The 26,801-nt window shown below is 40.0% G+C and overlaps 1 protein-coding gene across 4 annotated transcripts in view; it reads left to right on the plus strand.

Annotated features, from left to right (window-relative positions):
• frmd4ba (FERM domain containing 4Ba) overlaps nt 1-26,801 on the plus strand; it is a 62,435-nt gene that overhangs the window by 19,707 nt on the left and 15,927 nt on the right. The window contains exons 1-11 of one of the 4 annotated variants that reach the window (XM_074649912.1): nt 853-1,168; nt 8,288-8,353; nt 9,301-9,395; nt 9,576-9,668; nt 9,996-10,080; nt 12,597-12,653; nt 13,052-13,074; nt 20,678-20,761; nt 21,447-21,512; nt 22,020-22,077; nt 23,383-23,469. In XM_074649912.1, coding sequence (XP_074506013.1) covers nt 1,007-1,168; nt 8,288-8,353; nt 9,301-9,395; nt 9,576-9,668; nt 9,996-10,080; nt 12,597-12,653; nt 13,052-13,074; nt 20,678-20,761; nt 21,447-21,512; nt 22,020-22,077; nt 23,383-23,469 — 876 coding nt within the window. In that variant the 5' untranslated portion in view covers nt 853-1,006. Of the gene's footprint in view, nt 1-852; nt 1,169-8,287; nt 8,354-9,300; nt 9,396-9,575; nt 9,669-9,995; nt 10,081-12,596; nt 12,654-13,051; nt 13,075-20,677; nt 20,762-21,446; nt 21,513-22,019; nt 22,078-23,382; nt 23,470-26,801 lie in introns of those variants that run through there. The other 3 variants (XM_074650082.1, XM_074649998.1, XM_074650154.1) reach the window with 3 other exon arrangements.

Consider the following 26,801-nt stretch of genomic DNA (forward strand, 5'->3'; position numbering starts at 1 on the left):
AATTACGCTTATCGTTTTAAATGCAACAGCACCATTATGACACTTCTTGGAAATTGGGGTCACATAAACAAGCAGCAGGATATTGTTTTTATTGAAAGCCTTCCGCATTGCTTTTCTCAGTATTCTCTGACTAGTTTATCTGAGTCAGGTGGCCAACTGTGTGCAACATTTTGCTTATTAATTGCAGCTGTACAAAGGAAGACGTCTAGTTGTGAGTCTCCAGCCTCAACACTCTTACATCAAAGCCTTTTCTAAATGTTTTTTCCTGCAGTTTCACTTTTAGTTTTTGCCCCGTCAGTACTACCATTCCTGCTGATCTAAACAGGACCAATTATTTTGAGTTGTTCCTGCAGAATATAATGGGTGGAGATGTCTGGACTCCTCAGGAAATTGCTCCCACATCCCAGACAAAGTGACAGACCGTTCCCACACCCATTTTTAGACAATGGATTTCGAAATGCGTGCTGAAATCAAACAACAAAATAAAAAGATGAAGTCATTCGCCCTAGATTAGCAAAATTGAAGGATTCATTTTGTGGTCAGACTTCATTTTGTGATCTTTATTCCACAGACAACAAAACATATTATGTTACTGCGAGTCACGGAGGAAAGTGTTTATGACTTTAGAGGTTGAGTTGGTTTCCGTGTGCGTTGTGGTTGTACGCAAGTGTGTTTATGTGGAGCAGAGACGGAGCCTCTGCAGCAGGGGCCTCGTGGTTCTGTCCTGCCCTCCCCTCACTATGAGGCAGTGTTTTGGACCGGGGCCCAGGACCAAGCCTGAGGCACACGCTGCATCGCTCCAGCCTCTCCTGAGCGCCGACTCTCACTGACATCACATCAGCTGGGGAAACATAGTAGACTATGTGTGTGTGAGCGTAGATGCTCCTTTCAGCTTGTTGCTCTGAAGCAAAACAAAGTGGGTGTGCAGATCATCTTTCCTCCTCGGTTCTGAAGCTGTGAGGCGTCATCAGCAAGCCGGCCGTCAGGGAGAAAAAGGCAGCTAACCATGGCTGTACGCATCATACGTGGAATGGAAGACCTGATGGCGTCGGGCAGCCAGCTCGTCTGGAGCCTGGCGCATCAGACCCTGAGGAGGTGGTACAACCGTGGGCTGATGCCATGCAGACGCTTCCTAGAAGCCTGGTTCAGGATTGGGAAATGCTACCAGGTATGACAGCTCCTCGAGCTATGGCAGCATTAAATAGTCTGCGTAAAAAGAAAGAAGTTTTATTGATTGCTTTATTGACAGCACATGGGATTAATTACTGCGTGCCAGATGGATTTTCTTTGATTACCCATTGAATTTTTATGGCTTCGATTACCTTATAATCTCCCTTCAACTTTCCCTCTAAGTGAAGTGAGTCAGTGCTTTTGCTCAACTGGCTCATTAGTGTATGCATGTGTTTATTTGTGTGAGTGTGTGAGGAGACACACGCTGCCTCTTGGTGAGCCACAAAGCCTGTTTTTTAACAAGGGTCTCTCCCTCAGCACATATGGCAGTCATTAGAAAGCAGCACGACCGGCCGTTTGATCTCGCGGTCTGGCTGATGAGGAGAACTTTCAAAGTTGTCTTTGAAATGCATTGTTGCTGGAACACCTGAACGCTGTCTGTGTGGTTCAGAACATAGTACTTGAATGACCTTTGTGTAAACTTGAAAGTGTTTCGCTTCCTCTTTCACAGCATACTGCCACGTGAAAATGTCTTTTGTATAAGATGGCACTTGGGACTGTTTTTTTTTTTACTAATACAATTACAATGGTATACAGGTTTATACATATTATTCATCTATATATAGATTCATAAAACTCATTCTCATATGTTATGTCCATAATACTCATTTAGTCCCTATGGACATATCATCATCTGTACAAACCTCTCCTATATATATAACTTATGACTCAAACTGTAATCTATTCTCTAATATTCATCTTATATATATTCATCCCATATGCATATACTTCTATGTACATAACCTCTCTGTATAGATATGAATATAACTCCACCTGTATATATAATGTATTCTTTATAATACTCTTACACAACATTTTATATACAATATTTCATCAGTATGCAACTTATACTTAACTCTTATTCATCAGAATATAACACATGTCTATCCTTTGAACCTATACAATCTGTATATATGTATATGCCTATGTACATACACCACGTACTGTATATCCTCATTTGTATATATTGTCGGAATCAGCACTTTACTAGTTTGCACTCTGGTTAGATGCAAAACTGCATTTCGTTGTACTTGTACTATGTGCAATGACAATAAAGTAATCAGATCATTTACTTTAAGTAAAAGTGCTAATACTACTAAAAAGTCCTGCGTTCAAACCCTTACTCAAGTGAAAGTATTTAAGTATTTAAGTATTATCAGCAAAAATGTACTTAAAGTATGAAAAGTAAAAGTAGTCATAATGCAGTAAAATGTTCCCTGTAAGTGTTTTATGTTTCTGGATTAATATTACTGCTGCATTAATTTGTATGTTGCATTTTACTGCTGTAGATGTTTTTAACTCTTTCATTTAAGTTGTTTTATTGTTGGCTAGTTTAATCTACAGCAATTTATCATATTCTAAAAGATCATCATAGCGTCGCTGTCCTGTGAGAACCACGCATTTCTAAAAAGTCAACTTTTCATGGTGTCAGAAAAACAGCCTGTTTTCAGCTTTGTGATGATGAATTGTCCATCTGATCCGAGAGGATTTTAAAAGAGTTTATTTAGCTTAAGAAGCAGGAGGATTTTCTCAACACATAAAGGAACACTTCATCCTTCAGTTTATCACAAACATTCAACATCAGCACATCTGGAGATACAGTATGTTGTTTTCACTGGACAGGAAGGGGATGGAAAAATTAATCTGAAAACTAAAGACAAATGGAGTTGAGTAGAAAGTACAATATTTGCCTCAATGGCATAAAAAGAAAAGACTCAAGTAAAGTACAAGTACCTCAAATTTGTACTTAAGTACGGTACTTGAGTAAATGTACTGGATATAAAGGTACAAAAAAGCTATAAAAATTGATGAGGTGACACAATAAAAATTACAATATTCAGATAATTCTCTCAGATATCCTTTAAAAGCACATAGACACACTGACACTCTTGAAACAGCCTTCTGAGTCTCTTGCTTTCTCTTGAAAAGAGTACTAAGAAGTACCACAAGTATCACATCCCCTTTTCTTCCTTTCAGAATTACATACACGGTGGTGGAAGAAGTATTCAGAACATTTACTTAAATGAAAGTAGCCGTATTGCTCTATAAAAAAGACTCTAAGGTTGCGTCCGAAGTTCCACAGTAACATGCTAAACCTACAAAGTATGTGAGATTATTTAGTATGTCCGAAACCTCTGTATGAAACCAGCAGTAAGCGAATTGCATACTATTTCCGGTGAAATATTGCAGTATACAAATGCTGGACACTACGTTGGCATAAATATCCCACAATGCAATGCGGTAGTGACATCAACGTTCTGAACAGATGTTGACGGACAGCTCTGTAACATCAATAACGCTTCAATTTAACTGTAAGTAACAGATTTCACTTTCTTAGGCGTAATATGTTTTAAAGAATTCGTTCGGATTTTAATTCTCACAAATCCTTGTTTTAGTCACTTGAGGTTGGCACGGGTTACCATGGTTACACGTCTCCAACCGGCAAGGAGGCTCTCAGGAAGTGACGACGTAAATTACTGCTCTGTGCGTCCAAAAACATACATAGTACTGTTTACTTACACAAAAATATATTGAACGATAGAACATATATTGGGTGCGTAGAATGCAAGTATTTGGTTGGACGCAGCCTAAGTAAAGATCTTACGTTCACATATCAAAAGTAAAAGTACTCATTATGCAGAATGCCCCGTCTGTGTTATATTATTATATTACTGGACCATTATTATATATAAATTAACATCATGTTGTAGTTGGTCAAGTTGGAGCTCAATCGTAACTGCGTTATATACTTTTAAACCAATCATGTGTTTTGTTTGGAAAATCTTGATGTAAAAAATGAGTAGCAACTATAGCTGTTAAATATTAGTGGAGGAAAAAGGACAAAATGTCCTTCTGAAATGTAGCAGAGTAGAAGTATGAAGTCCTATAAAATGCAGGGTGGGTCCAGCTCAGCCTGTTCAGGTCAGTGTGACTGGGCGGGGGGGGGGGGGGGGGTCATGTGAAGCGAACACCATCGGGGCCCATAATGACAGAGCTTAAGGGGGATGACCTCTCTGACATGGTCGTGACCTTTCTTTTTATCATCTGGGACCTCGCTCTGAAGCTCAGGTCTTCTCTGCAGCGTCACCGAGGGCAGCGATCTCTGACAGCCTTTGGAAAAAAAAAGAAGGATAAAAGTATCTTTGAAAAGTAGCAGCTTTACCAGCACTACTTTGTAAATGCAACCGTGATTATTCTACTGTAGATCCACATCAAAGGGTACAATAAATCCTCATATGGAGTATTCTCATTTCATGTTTTTAGGAATTCTTTGAAACGCGGTTGAGCATTAAAGAGGACCTATTATGCTTTTGTGCTTTTCCTCTTTCATTCAGTGTGTTATATAGCCTAGTTGTTTGCAAAGTTGTCCGCAAAGTTACAAAGCCCAAAGTCCACGCCAAAGGGAGTTACTCTCCCCTGCAGAAACACTGCTCCTGAAACGCCTTGATAGATGTCCTGCCTTTTCTTCCGTAACGTGGTGATGTCACCAAGTAACACATTTTGTCTATAGCGGCTAGTTTGGCACGCTCTCAAACAAAGCTAGTTAGAGCGGAGCTGGAGCGCAGTCTGAAGAGTTTGGTTCTGTTGACCAATCACAACAGTGGGCCAGCTGACCAATCAGAGCAGACTGGGCTTTTTGAGCCAGGAGCTCAAACAGAGCGTTTCAGACGAAGGGGGAAAAGAGTTGCTGCAGCCGGTATGAGAAAAATAATAATGTTTTCTGAACATTAAATAATGTAAACATGTTCTTGTAGAAACCAAAAATGCAAGTACGCACCTGAAAATAAGCATATTAGGTCCTCTTTAAGGAGAAAATACTTGGATCTGGAGTAGCATGCACAGATTTTGAAGGTGAATCTAAAATTCAATGGCTGGCTGTGAGCTTGAGATTCAGACTCTTAACTAAAGGCCTTTGTCCATTTATGTTTTGATGTCACTGCCCTGCAACAATGCAGCATTGATAGATGGGAACGGACAGCCACAACAATTCATGAAAGGGTTATTTCAGTGATTAATCACAGATTAAACTATGGAACACACGCAATTAAAAGCTACATTTATTTTCCCTATCAAAGCAGATCAAATGAAGATGTGGTTTTTATTGAGGTTAGCTTCAGTAGTTTTTTTCTTTTTTTTGTCAGTGACAAAGATTCTTTCCTTTTCTGGACCGCAGAGATATGGAGCTTAACAGAGTCCCGCTGTGCAGCCCAGACCAGACAGTAGCTGCAGTGGGTATGGTATTGAAAAATTAGGCTTCAGAGCAAAAAGTTTGCACAATAGCAAGTTAGCGTGACTGCAAATGAAACCCTTTGTTGAGAAGTACAGTTTACCCGCAGAACCGTAAATCTCCCTGAGGTTTAGGGCGTTGAAAAACAACAAAGTGGAAAAGTAGCCTGTGCAGTATAAAAGTGAAATGACATGCTCTGTGTTGTGGTGCAGAGAACAATATGTACGAGTAGAGTGAAGTTTATCGCCATGCCAGAAGGCGTAATCCCGCCCTGCGGTCACGCTGGACGTTAACATGACCCTCACTTTCCAACACAGAAGCCAAGCAGTTGGATGCCACATGTTTTTCTCTGAAGTCACAGAAATAAAACACGTCCTGGACACATTCCTGGGCAGCAAACAGCATCCAGTTGACTGTAACACAAAGTCATTTAGGTTTTGCTCAGTGTCACTGAGATCAGACAGAAATTAAAGACTGCTGATGCTGTGATGTGAAGATAATGTTAACAGAATAATGGAATTATCAAACCAGTGCAACCAGAGAAAAGCCTCAACACACTGAAAGGTAGTGAACAAAAAGGAGGGTGCTAACGAGGGTCAGGTGACAGCAGGGCTAATGAGGTACAGGTGAAAACAATCAGGGCGAGGCAGACAATCTGAAACGAGAGACAAAGGTGAGTATACCAAAATAATACAGGAAATATTAACTGAAAACTGGAAAAAAGGAAAAAATAACTTTAGAGGAGAGCGGGACATGACAGGAATAGGATTTCTTCTTTTTCATAGCATAAGCAAGACCCTTTTTGTGACTCTGTACGAATCTCTCAACCACTAAAACGCACATTTTTTTTAACACATTAAAGCTACTATGTGTAGAAATTTTATATGATCATAAAGCCTGTAAATTGGTGCCCTTTGCCCACTGCACATGCACTGCTGTCTGCCACGGTCTCCTTTCTGATACTGCCACTAGGGGGCGCCAATGACTCCCAATTTTCCCGGGAGACTCACGTTTTTCATTGCCCTCTCCCGGTTTCCTCCCAGGGTCACAATTCTCCCACATTTCTCCCAATTTATGGCAACTTTTCACACTTTTTTTTCCCTTTTCGTTATCTCAACCTGTTTCTGGCACTGTACAGCGTGTATAAGCAATAAGCCCTACTGTTTCCACCCTGACGGCAATAGAGCTACACCAAATGTCTTTTTCCCGGCGGAGGAGAGCTGCTCGAGACACCGCGGTGCGATTTGAGCTGCGCTTGTTGCAAATCACAGCATCACAGCAAAGCCGTCATGGCACGGCGCAAGCCATTTTAAATAAGGGAAATAGAGTAATAAGGGAAAGAAATACTTAAGTAGGGGCAAAAAATGAATGAAAACTGATGAAAATTAGCCTAGTTTATACCCCAAGTTCACGCCCGAGGGGCAAATTATTCTGTTTTCTTTCCTGAGAATTAAAAGTAAAATTAAAAGTAGGCATATTTAACAAAAAATGCTGTTGCAGTGTACTTATTTAGTTATTTCCATTTGTTAAAAGTTACCAGAATGCAGAAAACAAAGTCTCTGAAACTCAGTTTTTAATTTGGGGGGACCCCTGACCCCCTGCTTTGGTTTTTAAATCATCCCCTTTTTAAGGTCTTAAGGTTGGCAAGTATGCTCAAAATAACAAAAGTTGTGACAAATAACCTCATGCTAGTCATACTATAACTTTTGAGAGAAGAAATAACACAAGTGAAATGTTGAATAAGCAACAAAACACACCGTGGCTCAAATCAACACACTTGTGGTCGCTAATGTTAGCTAACGTTAGCAAACTTTACAGTTGATATTGCTGCGTAACTGTTTATTATTATTATAATTATTACTGTTTATTGAGTCCTTGATAGTTTGTGGTAGCTTTATATTACAGACATGAGAGTGGTATCAATCTCCTCATCTTCCCCTCCATATGAAAATAAGAATAAATATTGAACTATTCCTTTAACATTAGAGCGCTTTGAATTTTATTTGACCTACAAAAGCATTGAGTGAACAACTGCCAATATAAAGATGGGTAAAGTGGGTTTTTGACAGGGAAATAAATCCGTAATAATACATAGCCTATAATTTTCTAAATTATTCATGATAATTATTACTGAGCTTATATTTCACCAACAGCACTCCAGTGTGAGCCTGGATGTTGGCAGCAGCTTAGCACACTGAAATATGACTTTGACTAATATTCATCACTCTAATTTTTCAACCTTGTCCTGCACTGAAAGGCAGATCTGCTGACTGAGACAGAATGAAACCTAAAGCCATTCATCTTAAACAATACAGCGGGAATTCAATTAAACTTCATTGTCTTTCGGTTTTGTTTCTTAACGGCAGAGGAAAACGTGGGATATTGACATTTCAGGGATTTTCATTAAACCGGTGTCGTTGCAGAGGAAGGATATGTGGGCGAGAGAGACAATAGCATGTGTGGAGAACCTCCGAGTCTTTGTTTACGATTCACGGTGCACCTATAAAGAGCTGATTTATGGCTGAAATACCACTGTTGTACTTTTGAATGATGATGATGATGATTTTGGCAATGACTTTGATGTTTTGGGAGCGTGGGTCCCATATGGGCTCCTTTTATTCATTCAGTACAAAGACAATGACACTGAGGTGAGTCACTGTGCAACTCCAGAAAAAGAAGCAGTAATTTCTTCCCCCGGGCTAAAACAGAGGAAGCATGCCCGGCTGTGAGCGGAGAGGTGCAGGTCGAGGTGGAGACGGTGTGCTTTGGCAGTGACTGTGTTGTTTCTGCAGGAATTGTCATGTCTCATGTTTTTCTTTCCTCCTCTAGATGACAGAGGGCCGACTGTGTCAGGTTCACCTCCTTGATGGCAGGAAGCTGGAGCTGCTGGTTCAGGTAGAGGACACTTTGCCTCCTCAGGCATAAATTATATTGCATACCCTGCAAGATTATGTTGATTTACTGAAATCGTGCTTGATTTAATGATGTGTGTTGTTAATTTTTTTAAAGAAGCCTTAATTTTAACTTTCTACAGCTCCTATTTTTCTTTTATTTCTTGTCAATTTGATCTTGTCTGTTTAATTTGTCAGCACTGGTGGACTCAAGTGGTGCCCCATGCTCGAACAAACCGCAACAAAAGTGATGCAGATACATAATATGATTTTTTTTTGTAACAACTTATTCTATTTACTATAATAGTGTTAGGGCCCCCCAAAAAATAGCTATTGTGGTCAAATAAATGAAATTTATGGTGTTGTTAGGTTGCTGTTAGACCACCCCGTTAATAAGGATGCGGGCCTCCCTTTGTGTGCAACTGTGCACAAATAACCGGTTCAAACAGAATGTGGCCTACCAAGTGGCAAGACATATATCTTTTTTAATTGTTTTATAGACTTTTGCATAAATTATCCAGTAAGTGTGTTATTATGATTTTAGCTATACATATGCAAATCTAATTTTGACAAATCCTGGCGGACCCCCTGTGATCTTTGGCGCCCAGACCCCAGGTTGGGAACCACTGCTCTAGGATGCCCTTCCAGTAGGGAAAACATGTTAAAGTGCCCTTTAGAGTGGCCTTAAAATTAAGAAAACATGATGCAGTGCCATATAGGCTGCCTATACTCACTAGAAAACTTTATGCACCCTGGTGCCCCATCACGTACAGCTGGTGCCCTTTTTTATTTTTCCGCCCCTGCCCCTCAGAGAGCTTGAGTCTACCACTGTAAATCAGTGCTTGTTTTCCACCTTCTGTCATTTTTTAATTGTGTTTCACAGTGTCTAACACATGACTTTTGGGTTTGCATACAAATGATCTAAACTGTGTGTTAATCTAAACTTTCCAGCCCAAGCTGTTGTCCCGTGAGCTGTTAGATTTGGTGGCTTCACATTTTACCCTGAAGGAGAAAGAATACTTTGGGTTGAGCTTCATAGATGACACGTAAGTGCATTGCCTAATCATTTTAAAGACAAAAAGTGCAATGTCCTAGTGTGTTTTACTTTTATTACAGTTTCTTTTAATCAAAGGGATTGGTTGATTTGGAACCAAAAATGAATGATTGAGTGAAAAATGACGATAGCAGCACTCCAGCACATGATTTGTTCTTCTCTCCCTGATCAGTGGCCAGAATAACTGGCTCCAGCTGGATCGTAAAGTCCTCGATCATGACTTCTCCAAGACTTCGGGGCCTTTGGAACTCAAGTTCCTGGTGAGGTGAGTGCTCTCACTGCAAAAGCTCGCCAAATGTGGAATACTGCTGTGCTTTATTAGAAACGTCAGCCTAACTGAGGAATGAATATATCAATGTTTCATATATTAGACTGAATAGTAGAGGCCTATATGAAGTTGTATTGAGAGCTTCATGGCCTCCAATGTTTGTTCTGACCAGCAGATGGCAGTGATGGAACACAGTTTGCAGTCTTGCTGTGTGACTGCTAAACTATAGCCTACTATATATTGATCACAATGAAGTCTGTGGCAAAATGCATTGGCAATCTATTTCAAGTGAACCTTGCTGACCCAAAAAAAATCTCTTCACAGGTTTTATATTGAGAAGATCACCTTCTTGAAAGACAACACAACAGTGGAGCTGTTCTTCTTGAACGCTAAATCTTTAGTGTTTAATGTAAGTATTTTTAAGCATTTATTTTCTAAAGACTTGTGTCGTATATTTATTTTTATATCCTAGTAATCAAATTCGGCATGTCCTTTAGTTCCAGATCATCGAATAGAATATAGAGAATAGCCTTTATTGTCATTGCACAGTCCCCTGTACAACGAAATTGGGGGTGCCACATGCATTTGCAATAAAACAAAGAATAAAAACACGTAAAAACAAGAATAAATAATAATAAAATAAATAAAAAAGAACACTTAGGTCATAACAGAACGGATGATGTCACAGTAAATAAATCAGGATGAGGTAATAAATATATTGCACATGTTAGATTGTTGCGGATGTGTTGATATTGCACATTTCTTTGACAGCTGAGGGAAGTTAGTGGCTAATGAACACAATAGCTGATTGCCTTATGAGAGGATGTTCAAGGTTCTTTATTTGTCATATGTGAATTCCAGCGAAGCAGTCATTGTTAATGAAAACAGGTTCCTTCAACAATGCTCATAAAATATGTTTATATAAAAAGGGAAATCCTACAAGTAAATGTAAAAGCAAAATGATAATCTAAGGCATAAAACAATGCAGTTAAGATAAATATAAACACAATTAAATGTAAAAATAATAATGTAAATATAAATTTGTAATTTTGTTGATGACAGTATTTCAGATGGGAAAACTGAATGTAAACAGAATACAGTATGTATATGCATGATGAGAAGTAATAGGTGTAAACAGGAATGTAGTATGTAATAATGAGAAGTACTAAAAGAGGTGTAGACAGGAATGTATGCATAGAGAAGTAATAAATACACAGAGGTGTCACAGTTTGTAACCATAGACTCATACATACGGTAGCCTATTTCATTCAGCTGGGGGTTGATGGTCGGATGACCAATATGTTGCACAATGTTTTTCATACTATATATCCATATTACACACAACTTTTAGCCTAAATGTCCATTTTCCTCTTTTATCTCTATGCTGAATTGTTGTGCATGAATAGCAATAATATTTGACTCATAGCATGCTATTTATCGTTGAAATGCATGTCTCTGTAATCTCACATTTACATGTTTGAAACTCTTGCAGACCTCACACTGCTGCTCTGAGATCACAAACACTTATTCAGAATGCTGCATTCAAGTGCTGTTGGAAATAGGAAAACTTCACTGTCTGTTTTTTTTAATGCAATTATTTAGCATTTCATTCAAAATACCTTTCACAGTAATCACAGTGTAGTGAATAGTAACAGGTTCAGGCAATCATTTAGATAAGATGGGGTTTGTGGTGTGCGCAATGAGTTTAAAATTGATTGTGTAGCTTTTAAAATCATTATAGTAGAGTGCAAGTTCAATCATTTACAAGTGTTCCAAGTGTTTCCTGTAAACAATTTGATAACATAATACTATTCATATACGTCTAATACATATTATTAAATCTGACTGTAGTAAAATTAACTTATTACAATCAGGTGTATAAAGTTTGGTGGAATATCTGTGGACGTTATGATTTGATGGAATCTTATATGAATCATGTTTTCTCAAAGTATGAACCGATCTCAGGTTTAAAAAGTCATTTTTCAAACATCAAGAACAATCTCAACTATCTTATCAACCAACATGGCAGGTTAGTTTAGTTTGGTTCTTTCAGTTCACTCACCTTAAATATCACCAATCGTGTAGACATGATAATGGGTCAAAAATAATGTTGAGGAAAAATATTGTAAAATAATTGTTTGTTTGTTATCACAGATTTGTGGACTGACCTGATTGAATGAGAGAATTTCTGATGACATTTTTTACTTTTTTGTGATATTGTGATATATTATAGGCCAACTATTTATAGGCCAAACAGTTAACAAAAGCACCAATAGATTGTAGATTAATTGGTCCTGATAATAATCATAAATTGCAGCCCCATGCGTTTTTACCCTATCTTAACCCAGCAATAATGAAACATTCTGTTACAATTTTTGGTGTCGATATGTTCAAAATTAATAACAGAAATTGTGTACATTTATATCTCTGCACATTTAGCCTAGTACTAGGCAGGTAGCTGCTATAGGTTGTTTTTTGTGAGTTTTCCAACCGTACGAGGAGCACTTGAACGCAGCATGTGATCAAACGTTGCAGTGCAGTTTTTTTTTTCGCGGGTAGAGAGAGCAGACTGGTCACCATGGGAGACGGAGACTGTTGAACCTGCTTTCGGACCGTACCACTTTACAGAAAGGGGGGCTGTAGCTTCAGACAGGACCTCCACAACTAGCACCAGTGTATTTGTGTTTTGTCGCCTTATAGAAAATGTAACGCTAACTCAGAAGCTAAAAAAACAATAGTAAACTTCACGGATAGTTTCACACAGCGTATCTCCGTGTCTCTCTTACGTGCAGTGGTTCAGTCGGTAACGGTGGGACCGAGGTACGGGACAGGGTTTTCTCTCTTCAAGTCAAGTGTTTCAGGACCGGACAGGCTGCACTTTGTGTGCTTGTTTTCCGTTAATTTTATATATTTTTTTTACAACAGGAGACCATCGAAGTGGAGAGTGGGAATGTTTTCAAGTTAGCCGCATTCGCATTGCAGGTAAGAAAGAGTTTTATCGCAGGTTTTTCTACACTGAAGTGTCACTATCACCCTGAACGTGACGGAGGACGGTTGGAGCAGCAACATTTGAAAACATGTCAGTTGAGGTTGTTTTGGTTTTTGGGCTATTGTTAAAGAAACTCTCCCTTTTTATATCAATATTAACCTCTTAAATGTGCTTGTACTTCGAGGCAGTGTTAATTGAGTTATTATAGAAATTAAAATGTAGTCAAATTAAATGTATTGATGTTTTAATCGTGGATCGTTACCCTTATTGTTGCTGATTGTGCAGGTAGCTAACATTAGCATAACAGTTAACTAACTGGGCAATTTTGTAATTTGAAGTCTCTCATTGTCTTATAATGTTTTTACTGACTGCATTATTTTCTCTTTTTAAGGAGGCAAAAGGAGAATACAACAGGTAAGAAGTTATTACAATTAAATAAATGTAGAAAAGTGTAATGTTACCCAAAATGTTTTTCAATGAATGACTTTATTTCGAACATAAAAATAAATAAAAACAGATACAAAATAATAACAAACAAAACAAGAGTAATAGTGTCCGAAAAGGGAGTAGGTAGAAGTAAAACCTATATTTCCCTACCCCTTTCTCACTTCTCTAATAACTCATATATCATAGAATGATGATATAATATAATATATAAACTATCCCAGATTTATTTACATCCCAAATTAAATATATGAACAGCATCCCAAGTTTATTTGAAACCCACATATCCATCCAGAGTTAAAAGGTAGATATAAACCCTTATCACAACTCTTTCTCATCCATATACCTCCCAAAAATATCTTTTTTGTACAGCTTTTTAAAGTGATTTATATTTGTGCTCCGCTTCAACCCATCACCCAACCCATTCCACAAATCCACCCCACAGACTGAAATACACATACTCTTCTCTGTTGTACGAACAAAATTCTTTTTAAAATTCAATTTTTCCTCTTAAATTATAATTCCCCTCCCTGTCACAAAACATTTTTTGAATATTTGCCCAGAAGTGAATTACGTCTTGCTTTAAACATAATTATTGCTGTTTTAAATTTGACCAAATCCATGTATTTCAATGCATGTGACTTTAAAAACGGTGTGTTCGTGTGTTCCTTTTTGTCACAACATGAAGTTGTCTTGTCATTTAAAACATGTTTTGAGTGAGCAATTAAGGATAAATTAGCTGGGAAGATAAAGTAGTGTCAATGAATAGTCAAGTGCATGTACAGATGTTTTTGTCTGTTTTTAAAACTTACATTATGATATTATTGCTGGCAGACATCCATAAACCTTTTCGTGAACTTGTGCAGTTGAATGCAAGCTCTGCACAATTTATCAAGTGTTGTTAAGTGTTTCTGTAAGTGTTTCTCTGTATCTGACAAGGAAGCAGGGTCTGGTTTGTCAAGTGGTTCGGTCAGGGCTCAGTGTACAAATGATGACTGTGTGTATAGCCAGTTAATGTTCAACTTGACTCGGTCAGATTTTATTTTATGCTGCACCTCCCTCGGTTAATAATTCCCTTGATTTGTTCTTGTAACATTGAACTCAACCCCTGCTGGCTTGTTGCCATCCACATGGTCCAAGCATTGCCCTTTAAAATCGGAACACTTTTTGTTCTTTTGTCACACTGTTGCCTAGGGCTGCACAATTAATTGAATATTTATTGTGATTTTGGCTTCCAACAATTAAATGAACATGATGGACTGCAATGTTTAAATGCGTGCTCCGTTTTGGCTTCACTTTTGTGGAGCTGTCATGCCCATAGCCTGTATATAAGAAGTGGATGTAGTCACCGTGACGTGACCCATTGATTTGTGGACTACCGTTTTGAAGGCTCGAGTTCGACATTTTGGTCGTCGCTCTCTTGGTTTTTGGCCGCCGCTCTCTTGGTTTTTGGCTGTCGACATCTTGGTTTTTGGGGTTTAACGCTCTTGGTTTGTGGCCGTAGCTATCTTGGTTTTTGGTTGTCACTATCTTGTTTTTTTGCCGTCGCCCTCTTGGTTTTTGGTTGTCACCATCTTGGTTTTAAGCCAACACCATCTTGTTTTTTTGCAACTAGAAGTGAAACGAAAGAGTGAAGCTAAGTACAACGCTGAATAAGACATTTTTTGGCGACCTAAATGTTACAATTAACGTTGATGAACTGAAAACACACTGTGAAAGTGTTAAAGTTCGAAGACGAAAACACAAACAACTCCCAAGCCCAAAAGTTTTGGTACAATTTAATTTTGCTTCTAGGCGATTCCCTGTGAATAAGGACCAGTCTTATTTTGATGCAAAGATTTGTACATTAGCAGGAATGTAGCCCAACATGGAAGAGAAAGCAGTGCTCGGTTCATTTAAATGTGAAAGTGCAATAAATATATTTTGTCCCTAAAATCGATGAATAATCGTGAACAAAATAATCGTGCAGCCCTACTGTTGCCTGTCAAGGTAGATGTATTGTGTTTACACTTTCAACAAATACCCGTTTTTTTCTGACATGTTTTGGTTGCATCACTTCTTAATAAATGTCACATACCCTGACAAACACATTCTGTGTCACACTTGTACAAATACATGGACAACGTGTACATGATCTGGTCGATGACACCGGTGGGAGAGTCTGTACAAAACCTCGATAATCTGTTCACCAGTGGAGATAATGTTGTCATAGTGGGCCGTGCTCTCAGAGGCTTGACCTGCTGATAAGGTATGTTTTTTTTTTGCCAGCCGTAGGAGTGAAGAGCATTAGCTGTGATTAGTAAACACTACTCTGTCTGAGTGAGTGACTGAGCAGGTTGAAGCTGCACAACATGTGTTGTCTCTGTGCTTTGCTTCTAGAGGCCTCTCTGTCCTTTATGTGAACACAAAGATTTGTGCTCTGTAAGGAATATGGTTTAAATGGCGACACATGCAATGCTGAAAATGCAGTTTGACCCCTTGTAAAACCATTGCCTTTGTCCTCTTGCAAAAGAAAATTGGCTTCATCTGCTTGTGCTTATTAACCACCCCATTATTTACAGGCGTGATTGACCTGATAAATGTTAATTATTATTCATTGCAGCTTTAGCACAGATTTATTCCTCAGTGATTTGATTTAAACCTACTTCACCCTGAAATGGAGTGTGCAGTCTGAACTCTCAGCTCGTGTGGGTGTGGGGATGGGCTGTACTTTGTCCTGACTCTGAAAGCACAATAAATGACAACCTGCCAACAAATCTGGTAGAATCAGCAAGGATGGGAGTGTGTCCAAGTCAAGCTGTCTTTTTCTTTATTTGCACAGATGCTAGTTTCCCTCTGCTCATTCTGATTGTGGTTTCTAGGTATTAGATTGTAAGACACTTTTAAGCTTTTCACTACCTTTACTTTCACGGTCCACATGCTGGTCTGGAGCACTCACAGTTCAGGTCATAACAGGGCATCATAGATGTCTAAATGTAAAGATTATCATGTATACGGGAGTTAGTAACAGAGTGATGCTGGGGTGACGTATTCGGACGGGTTACCTTAACAAAAACCCAATGGGATTTTTCCATTGGGTTTTGGATTATTGCAGAAAATAAGCTCTGTGGCAAACAAACGTTTATGATACTTACAAGTTTTGTTCTGTAAGATAATCTCTACAAATGAACACCACTTTTATGATTTTTGAAGCGTGAATGCAATCGCCAGAAGTAAAAAGCTAACATTAGGCTATAAACAAACTACACCACAGTTGCATGAACGCGGGTATACACAACGAGGCTGTAAAGGCGGATGAGTCATCGTGATGATGTTTTGTAGTCTCATTTAACCACGTGTTAGAAAACCACCTCTTTAAAGACAGACACATTTTTTTTGTTTTTTTGGATTTTTTTTATTTAGTATTTATTGACGCATGTTATATTGTAGAACAAAATCTCTTAAGCTTGTGTTAACCACAGACCTTATTTCAGGCATCTACGTAAAAACCCATTCAAAAAACTCATTGACTTCGAGACGAGGGAACCGGAAGTGCTAAAAAGCTAACTCATTTCCAGGTTTTAAGAGTCATTCCTGCACCACTCTATAACACAAGTTGTTTTCCTCAAACTTCTCTACTTGAATGTAGCACTGGCCCCCAACGCTATTATCATAGTTATGCATCCCCCGCTGTCCTGTGGCAGTAATTCTCAGTCCTGTCTGCAGTGTCCTTTTAACTACTTCTTTGAGAGAACAGGCTGGTAAATCCCCTCATAAAGCATATAATATAAATGTGTCTCCTCCACACTGTATCAGCACAGGGCCCTGGAGCAGAGAGATTAGCTGTGGAGGAGTGAGGGAGACCTCCTCCTCCTTCAGTCAGCTGCCTTAAGAGGGATGAGCTAGACCTACTGTCCAATGGTAGACAACTTGGCGTCAGGAGGACTCACTGTTATTGTGTTGGTGTGGGCCAGCCCCCTGCTGTGCACTGAATTAATACACCATCAGGTTTCACATTGTACTTGTATCAGAATTCCCCTTCGCTATGTCAGTATTGCATTGCACCTTGTTCTTTCTTACCGTACTGATTCACACCACCTGCAGGTATAATCCGTAGCTGAATGCAACAAGTTACAACTCCTCTCTGGATGAAAGGGATTGTGGGAAACGTAGGAAATCACTGAATTGATTGAAGTCTTTTATTATGTGTAACAGTTTAAAGAGTAACCGAGTGGGGATTTTTTTCTTGTAATTGTAATCAACTTCAAAAGTGAGGTACAGACATGTCTATGCCAGTAGTTCCCATCCTATTTTCCTTGAAGCCCACAAATCCTCGAACAAAATCCTAAATTTGAATATAGTGATTCAATGTATTAAATGCCTTCTTTTGTTATTAAATCAACTTTCTATCATGAATAGAACTCGTCAGTTTCGTCAACATAAATAAAGTGATGACGTCTGGACGGATTCGCCAAGCGAATGCAGATACATAATAGGATCGCTCTTTTTTTTTTGTAGCGACTTAATTAATTTACTATAATAGCATTAGAGACAAAATAGATATTTTATTATTGTGATTAAATAAATGTAATATATGGTGTTGCTGCTAGACCACCCCGTTAATAGATGGTTAATAGGTGCTAACCTCCCTTTCTGTGCAAATGAATGTTTTTTGAACGCAGTGAAAATGTTGTATTTGAAAGGCTAAACGCCAACATATACAGTATATACAGGCTTCTGTATAAATTATCCAGTAAGTGTGTAGTTATGATTTTAGTTATACATGAGCAAATCTAATTTTAACAACCTCAGAGCAGACAATTCCTGGCGCCCCCTTAAGGGGGGCCTGGACCCCAGGTTGGGAACCACTGGTCTATGCCACTATATATTAACTGCTATAATTTTAAATCAACTTTGATTACCACAATGTCCGTTGTGTTCACATTTTACCCACATGAACCAGTATTACACCAAGACAGTTTTAGTCCTCAGTTCTATTTACAGGTGTAGCCTGTAGTTAGTGGTTCATTCACAGCAACAGGCTCTCTCATTGTGCTCCGTCCACATTCACCACGTCTCAACCCCGTGGAATAGCTGACACATGAGTATTATCTCTCCCCACGCCGGGTAGGCTGGGCCGGGCTACACCGGGTGTAGGAATTGCCCCCACGCTGCAGGCTGAGGGGAGATAACAGACGTAGTAATGAATTCCAGATTGCTGACGGGGCAGCGTGGCTGTGGAGTAGATCACCCCGACAACGCCGGGCCCCAGCTCCCCATAAAATGTATGCCGTCAAACAAGCAGCAAAGTGCCGTGGCAGCAAAACCCAGTCAACCTAGGAGAGGTAGCTACAGGAAAGAGTGATTCAAGTGCCTCTGCCCTTAACAGCAGCTCACCCTTGTTTTTGTTTAGTAAGCTGGTTCCCATAACTGGATCATTATGGTTATGTCCTACCATGTCAGCGGCTGTTAAATTCTATTAATCTTGAAGGAGGAGGACTTAAATTGATGTTCAAGGTCAAATGGCTACTATCAATCTGCACACAAACAATAGCCTATGATGTTATGTTGAGGTTATTGTTCTAGCTGGTATACTTGAGGATGTTCTAATAGTTTATATCTTGTACTGTCTGACCTACACATTTGAGTTCTATCTCAGAGGCCACAGACTGTTCTGTAATAGCGCTAGGGCTTGTACATTACTTTTCAACACAGGGAAAGGCTGCCAAGTGCTTGTGAATGGCTTTTGTTCAGGTCTCCAGTGGACTGGCCCGCCAAGCCAGAGCCCTTTTTGTCCGGCAGAAACTGTAGACCCAGTACTCCCTCCTACATGATGTTGGAGTGACTCATAGTTCACTATCGTAGACCTTGACAGTGACAAACGCCACAGTTTGTCTGTGCAGATAACGTGGACAGTTTGTGTGTTTATTTCGTGAAGCCTCTGCTTAACATTTTTGGCAGAGTGAGCCAACTGTACCTTTGCATCTGTCTGTGTGATCATTGGCTAATATGTGAAGGTGAATCAATATAAAGTACCTACACTACATAGAATAAATCTGGTGCATTGTCTGTTGAGAACCTGTAAGAAATGGCTTTGATATTTTTGGAAAGATTTCTTGCCAAGCCCCTTAAAAGACTCCCTATGATTTAAATGCCCTGCGTGTGCTTTTACAAGTTAAATCTGGCAAGACATGAGTGGAGCTCAAGTTTAGTTTTGGCACGTAGTTCCACTCTTTATAGATAAGAAAGATGAAAACAATATCCTGACACTGCACCTTTTTCTAAAGGTTTGCAAACGTAAATTATCGCTGCCATGCCTTAAGATAGAAATTCAAACCACACTGTGAAAGTACAAACACGTGGAGAAATGTTCTCTACACATTTTTAGACTTTGAGTTAAGATTCTTGTATAAACATTTACCTTTAGTTTCATTGTGGTCCATGAATGTGCTGGTCTGGAGCACTCAGTCCAAGTAATAACAGCGCACTATAGATATATAAATGTAGAGATTATCATGTATATGGGAGTTATTAGAGAGTGTTGCGTATTTTTGTATGCAAACCAGGAAGTTAGCATCGCCCTGGTTCCCTCGACAAAAAGCCAATGGGATTTCTCCATTGGATTTTGGATTATTGCAGAAAATAAGCTCTGTGGCAAACAAATGTTTATGTTACTTACACATTTTGTTTGTCTAGATAATCTTCACAAAGGAACGCCACTTTTATAATCTTTGAAGCGTAAATGCAATCGCTAGAAGTAAAAAGCTAACGTTGGGCAATTTGCATGAACACAAGTATACACAACAAGGTTATAAAGGCGGACGAGTCGGCAAAATGACATTTGCTATCAACTGCCTTTATTAAGACACGTAAAAGCTTCAAATTTCACGAATGGGATATTTACTAACATATATTACATATTGTAGAACAAAACGTTAAAATCTCTTAAGCTTGTGTTAACCGCAGACCTTATTTCAGGCATCTAACTAAAAACCCATTGACTTCGAGACGAGGGAACTGGAAGTGCTAAAATGCTAACTCATTTCTGGATTTTAAGACTCATTCTTGCAGCATTCTATTGGGCCATGATAGCATATCTCTCATAAATCGACAGTGGTGCTTTATTGTGTCTCTCCCAGTTAAAGCATAGATGAGTAACTAGAAAGGACTCTTGTTTTTGTGAATGAATTAATTTGCTGTTCTTTAAGGTGCTATTGATAGCATTGATAACATTCAGCCACTAGATGTCACATTCTCCCTCCACCGTTCCATTACATTTACTTCACAACAAGTCGTTGCCAGGTACTTACCGTCAATCGCAGCCATTTATCTGTTTCTTCCACATTAACTGACGACACAGAGATACCACCTGATACCAACGTTGAAATGGGAACCAAACGTCATATATCTTCCACAGAGATAAACAAAACAATAATAATATTTTTTTTCAGGAAAAGCCATACTTTTTTTTGTCACCTTTCTAAAGGCTCTGTAGATGCATTATTATTTAAGTTAACTTAATACGTTTATTTATTGTGTTAAATTATATATTTATATTGTTTCCTTTAAAGTTTGTATATGATTTTTTTTCCAGTGCTGATACTGCCAGATCAGACCTGAAACAGCTCCCAGTTCTGCCCACCAGAGTGTTAAGGGAGCACCCATCTCTCAATTTCTGGTAAGTTACGCTTACAATTCAGATGTGAAATTGCCCCAGTGGGTCAGTACCACCTGGTTGTACAAAGCTTCCCCAGAAGTATAGTTTTGGGTGGTGCGGTGCCTGCAGACTTGGCAGATGGTTTTGCCTGTGATGGGGTGACTAATTAATGCCTGGGTTGTGTTAATTACGTTTGCCCATAAGCGCTGCGAGAGCACAGGGAGGTGCTGACAGCCACTGGCTATCTGAACGATTGCTGTCTGTCTCTTCTATCCACACTCACTGCTGCTTTTGCTCCTCTGCTCGCCCCACCTCTTCTCTAACCGGTCATTTGAGGCTGCTGCAGCCTCTGAAGCGGCTACGTTCAGTTTAATATCCAAATTAAAATGATAGTCTTATGGTGCACGGGTGAGCAGATGAAACGTCTCTCTCTCTCTCACAGTCTCTTTCTATCTGTTAAGCCGCAGTGAGTTTTGCAGCCTCGCTATGCTATTAAAAGGGATGATTACAGTGGGAAGTAAATGGGATGCATTTACGGGAGAGGTAGATGAGAGCCATCAGCAGGCCAGTAGGCTAGACTGCATTTTCTGCATGAGCACACTGAGTGTGTGTGTCAAAAGAAAGAGCCCTCTCACAATCCCTCTGTGGCTGGAATGTGCAACACTTGATGGATTATTCATTAAATGTTTTATCTATCCACTTGCAGTGAGGACAAAGTGATTGAACATTACAAGAAACTGAAGGGACTGACCAGAGGACAAGCCATTGTGCAGTAAGTTAAAAATATTTTTTTATTATTAACCTGTGTGCCCCAAAGTTATGCACGGCTGCTTCTGATGCCCCAGTTCTCCAGCACCTCCACCACGCCCTCCTGTTTAAACTCATGTGTCTACACTGTTGTGGCTGTTGTTGTGGGAGGTGGCAGTCACCATGCCAGAATGTGTTATTAATTAGAGGAGGTGCTCTTAGACTAGGCAGCCGGCCAGCATTGGGAGGATGTCAGTCCTCCTCCACTGTGCTTTTTTCCCCGAGACTGTAACTCTGTGCAACCCAGGGTCATTTACGCTCGGATGATTTGTGCCCTTGCACTGATCAATGGACTCTCCCTCCCTCTGTCACGGCCCTGAAACAAATCGATCAGCTTGCCACTACAAATGACTGTGGCTTCTCAACGACTGTAGCTTAAATCCCACTCTGTCTGTTATACAACAGCCACCGGTTGACAGTGATGAAGTGTACACGGCAGAATTCCCGTTAACCTGTTCGTCTTTCTCTGAAGGTATCTGGCCCTGGTGGAGTCCCTGCCGACATACGGAGTCCATTATTACCCAGTGAAGGTAACAGCGGTGCCCCGAGTCATAAAGTAGCTTAACCTTTGAACAAGCTTCTGTCAGCATGCCGTCTTCATTTCTTTCTGCATCTAATCTAACACATCAATCTCACCTTTATTCACTTAAACGTTTTGCTTGATGTTTGAATCATGAGGCCTTTTCCTTTTTTTAAAAAACAAATATGTGCTGCAGCTGAAGCTAAGTTCACACAACACGACTTTCAAAGCCGTCAGATCACAGTACTGTTCACACTACCCAACTTGCTGTCTTGTAATTGGGAGTCTTTAAGGCGTTGTGGTTTTCACACTACATGACTGGGCGACAGGGAGTCACACACTACAAGATCTTTACCGGGAGGAATCCCAGATGAGGTCTCCATACTAGGTTTTGTCACAAAAACACACGCGAGAAATACACGGTAAATGACGTGATACCATACGCGAGACACATTGCTGATGTTGATGTTGGCACATGTGTTTACAAAGAAGGCTGTTTCCGTCGGTTTCCACACTCTTTTTTTTACTATTTATTCCTCTAGGTGCAACAACAACTTTGCTCCGTGTGCCAAATGCAACACATACAGTAAGTTCCGGTTGTTACAGGCGACCCTAGGTTTCTGCTCAACCGGTGTCTCGCGCCCTCATTGGCTGTAGCTCGTGGCCAAAGTCTCCGACAGGTCCAGATATTTATCATGCTAGATATCTGGAAAGTGTCTCTGCGAGGCATCGGCTTGCGTCGGTGAGCAGTTCACAGGTGACGCTCGAGCGTCGATGTACGAGCGGCGAGCCAACGCCGATTTGCCTCCGATATGTGGGGAAAATCAGGGCTAAAGTTGTGTAGTGTGAACTAGGCATTGGGCAGCATCACAAGTATGTTACTGTATGAACACACTGTACTCTGCCTGCTTGGGTGGGACAAAAGAAACTGGCTTAGTACTGAATTGCATTTTAAATAATTCATAAATAATTAAGTCAGAATCCAGTAAACCACTGTACCACGTTTACGTTAGCGTTTTAAGTGATTCCTCCCAACTTTTCTTACTTTACTAGCATCCTCTAACTTTCCCATCCAAACCTCATTAAATCAAGGTGTCTGGGGAGATCAAACGGTGGCATTAAAACGACTCAGTCAGGCTTGCAGAGATTTAAATGCCTTCAATGCATTTGATCTCTTCTTGTGTTGCTATTGCTGTGAGGCCTAATGGGGTAATTGCTTTGGTAACAGGCCCTTTTTTTTCTTTCAAACTCCCACCAATAAAGCAACCTCTAATGAGTGGTGGTGTGGTGTGTGTGTGTGTGCTTTTTTATGCAGGACAAGCAAGGAATACCGTGGTGGCTGGGAGTCAGCTACAAAGGCATCGGCCAGTACGACTTGCAGGATAAACTGAAGCCGAGAAAGGTAGGTTGACCTCTTTTTACAGCTGCTCTATTTGCCTTAACGGTCTTAGATTTCATTAAAAAAGCTATTTTTTTGTTTGTTGTTTATTTTGGAGTAGAGGTTTTTCTTATCCATGTCAAGAACCTAGAAGAATATAAGATTTCATATGTTGAACAAATGTTAAAACCATCTGGGACTAACTTAGGTTTTATAAATAGACTCAACCTGGTTTTCTTACAGTGACCTTTAATACTCAAATAAGTAAAACACATTATTTTTAAAGTTATTCGCTTTTAACCTCTTGTGGAAGTATGTGCTGTTGAGCACTATTGTGTGAAAATATAGCCCACTTAAATTGCCAGTTGAAAACACAGCTTTCAGCACCATGCCTCTTGTTAGCTGGTTAATGATCCATCCACACTGTAAATAGGTGTAATTAAGACCCTGGTTCCCATGTCAGTCAGGAGAATGAGGAAGACAGATGGGGAAAATATTTGGGAGTATCAGTATGTGCCGTGTGCAGTCAAGGCTGTAGGTATAAGAGCAGATACAGTACACTAGTAGCTACAGATGGTGGAATTTCTCGATTCTGAGATGCATCGCGATGCAGAGGTGAACGATTGCGCATCGTTGCAGTGACGGAACATAATCGTGAGTTTGGTTTCATTTCAGCTCAGTGTGAGTCTTTACTGCGTTTTGCTTTCATTTACTGTTGCGCTTGTTTCTCTCCTCTTTCTCTCTGTGTCACCGAGGGCAGAGGTTACACACACTTTGTGTGCACAGAGATTGCATTGCTGTCGCCACCAATATCAGCTGCTCTGATTCAACAATGTTGGGCTGAAAAAAAACGTGTATATCTTTAAATGTCTTGTTTTGTCAGTTCAAAACCCAAAGATATTCACTTTAATATGATATAACACAGAGAAAAGCAGGTAATCTCCATATTTGAGAGGCTGAAAGCAACATTTTCTGACATTTTTGCATGAGAAATTACTTAAAAGATTAATCGATTATCAATATAGTGGCGATTATTTTTCTGTCGATCGACTAATCGATTAGTCAACTAATGGTTGCAGCTCTAGACACAACTTTCTTAACTTTATGATGGATATTAAGCTACTCCTCTTGTCTGTAGAGGGCCCATCATGTGCCGGTTATGGTGCAGCTGTGAATAAAGTACTTTCAGTACAAAAATGTCCAGCTACTGTACTACAGTTTTTGAGTTTGTACTTTTATTTACCCTCCCATTTGTTTGTGTTATGTCATAGTGTCCCAACCAGGCCTCTTTCATTAGAATGGTCATAGCTGTTGTTATATGGCAGGAACCTGTTGACATAGCAGGGTGTGCTGCTGTTACACCGAGGTATTAATGGGCACAGCCACAGTACGTCTCTCCCTGACCCTCCTAGTGGAAGGTGTAATTATGGTTCTCCGTGGGAAGCAGCAGGCCTCTGGGACTGGGGGCTGGCACTCTGCCAGGCGGGTGGGTGGGCGATTGGTGTTGGGGGGACAGCAATGATGAGGTGCAGAGAGGGTTCAAAACTAGCTTCTGCCTTCTCCAACTCCTCCACACAAAGAGGGAACAGTCACATGAGAACCTCACTAGAGTTTCTTGTTATGTGAAAACATGTTGCCTTTTTACTGTGTTGCTACTTTCCTTTTGCCTTGAAGGGAGTCCTCTATCTCTGGTGAATATTGATAGTGCTTCCTGCCTCAGTTCACAGCCCCTGTATTCAACCCGGCCCATCCCTCCTTGCCCTCTGCCCAGCCCCTCTCAGCATGCTGCATTCATTATGGTAATCTATGTGTGTGTCTTGGAGGGAACACAATTGATCAAACAATAGAAAACAGTTATCTGTGTAGGGGGCTGGAGGGGCTGAATTTAGAGGTGAAACTGGTGGGAGGTCAGCAGTTATGTAGTTTTTTAAAATATATTTTGATTTTTAAGTTTTGTAAAAAATCATTGCAAGCAGCTGCAATAGCTTAACCTCACATTATCTTCTCTGCATGCACGCCAGTTTCATCACTCTTTACTGAATAGCCTGGAACTCAAAAGCCCACTCTCCCTGCTGCGTTAAAAAGAAGTGGCACATTTAGTAACTTGAATACGCTGTCATTCCCATTACGTGTAGATGCAGCGCAGCTTAGCCATAGGCTAAGTATTCTAAAGATCTGGAGGGGACAGAGAATGAATAGAAGATACCAAAATGAGAAACAACATGTTGTGTAGGAAGAGGATCAGTTCATTAAACCATTTAATATGACGAACACGACAGTGCTTAGAATAGAAACGTGTGTCTCCAGGACATATGATGGGACTGAAGCAGATGGCAAGTCAAGACTTAATTCTTCCTGAATTAAATCAGGAGGGTTTTCTGTCCCTCTTCCTCTTCTCTGCGTCACCCTCCCAGTGGGTAATGGGACACTCTGTAAGACCACATGCTGGTCCGCACATGTGATGAGCCAGCAGAACCAAAATAAATCTTCAGTTTATTATGGGAGACAGTGTCAGCCTCTGGGTAATGATGACATGATTTGAGAGACCTGAAAGAACTGTTAAAGCAGCAGTGGGTAGAAATGGAGCAAATGTGATTAACAAAAAGTTATTTTTATAAAACAGTCACTATATCCTGACAGTAGTGCATGAGTCAGGTAATGTGACAAAAATCATGTGCCTCTGTGTCCTCCGGACAGACTGGAGGAAAACAACCAATCAGATCCGAGCTTGAGTCTGCCGTCTATGAGCCGGCTGATAATCATTCGCGAACTCCGATGAAACGGTCAAAGTAGGCAGCGCTGATCAAATATGAATCAATATTTTATGACTGTAATGTCTATTTCTCACCTCAAATGTTTTCAGAAACATCTTGCAGTTACTGTTTAGCTGTAACATGAGAAGGTTTGTGACCGGGCAGCCATGTTGAGAACAGTTGAGGAAATATCAAGCCCTGCCCACCAGCCAGAGCACAACCAATAGGAATGCTCCGTAGGAACGCTCTCTCTCTGAAATGACCTGTGATTGGCCAAAGTCTTCCGTCACGGGCTAGATTTTTTAAAGCCTGAAAACAGAGCATTGATGAGGTGCAGAAGTCTAGATTTCTCTCAAAACACTTGAATTACAATATGCTGAAAGGTTATTATAGAATTTTTGCCCAATGATGCCAAAAATATGCTGCCTACTGCTACTCTAAGTGTCTTAGTTGCGAAAAAAGGAAGGAAATTTAAATGACAACTGAGCAGATTCTCTCCCTGGTCACTTTTATTTTGATTAGACTCACCCCATCATGAATACAAATAGGAGAAAAAGTTCCTTCCGGTTTCGTCTTCGAGATTTTCACAACTTTATAGCAATG

Source organism: Sebastes fasciatus, chromosome 1 (assembly GCF_043250625.1).
Source record: "Sebastes fasciatus isolate fSebFas1 chromosome 1, fSebFas1.pri, whole genome shotgun sequence".
Classification (NCBI taxonomy): Eukaryota; Metazoa; Chordata; class Actinopteri; order Perciformes; family Sebastidae; genus Sebastes; species Sebastes fasciatus.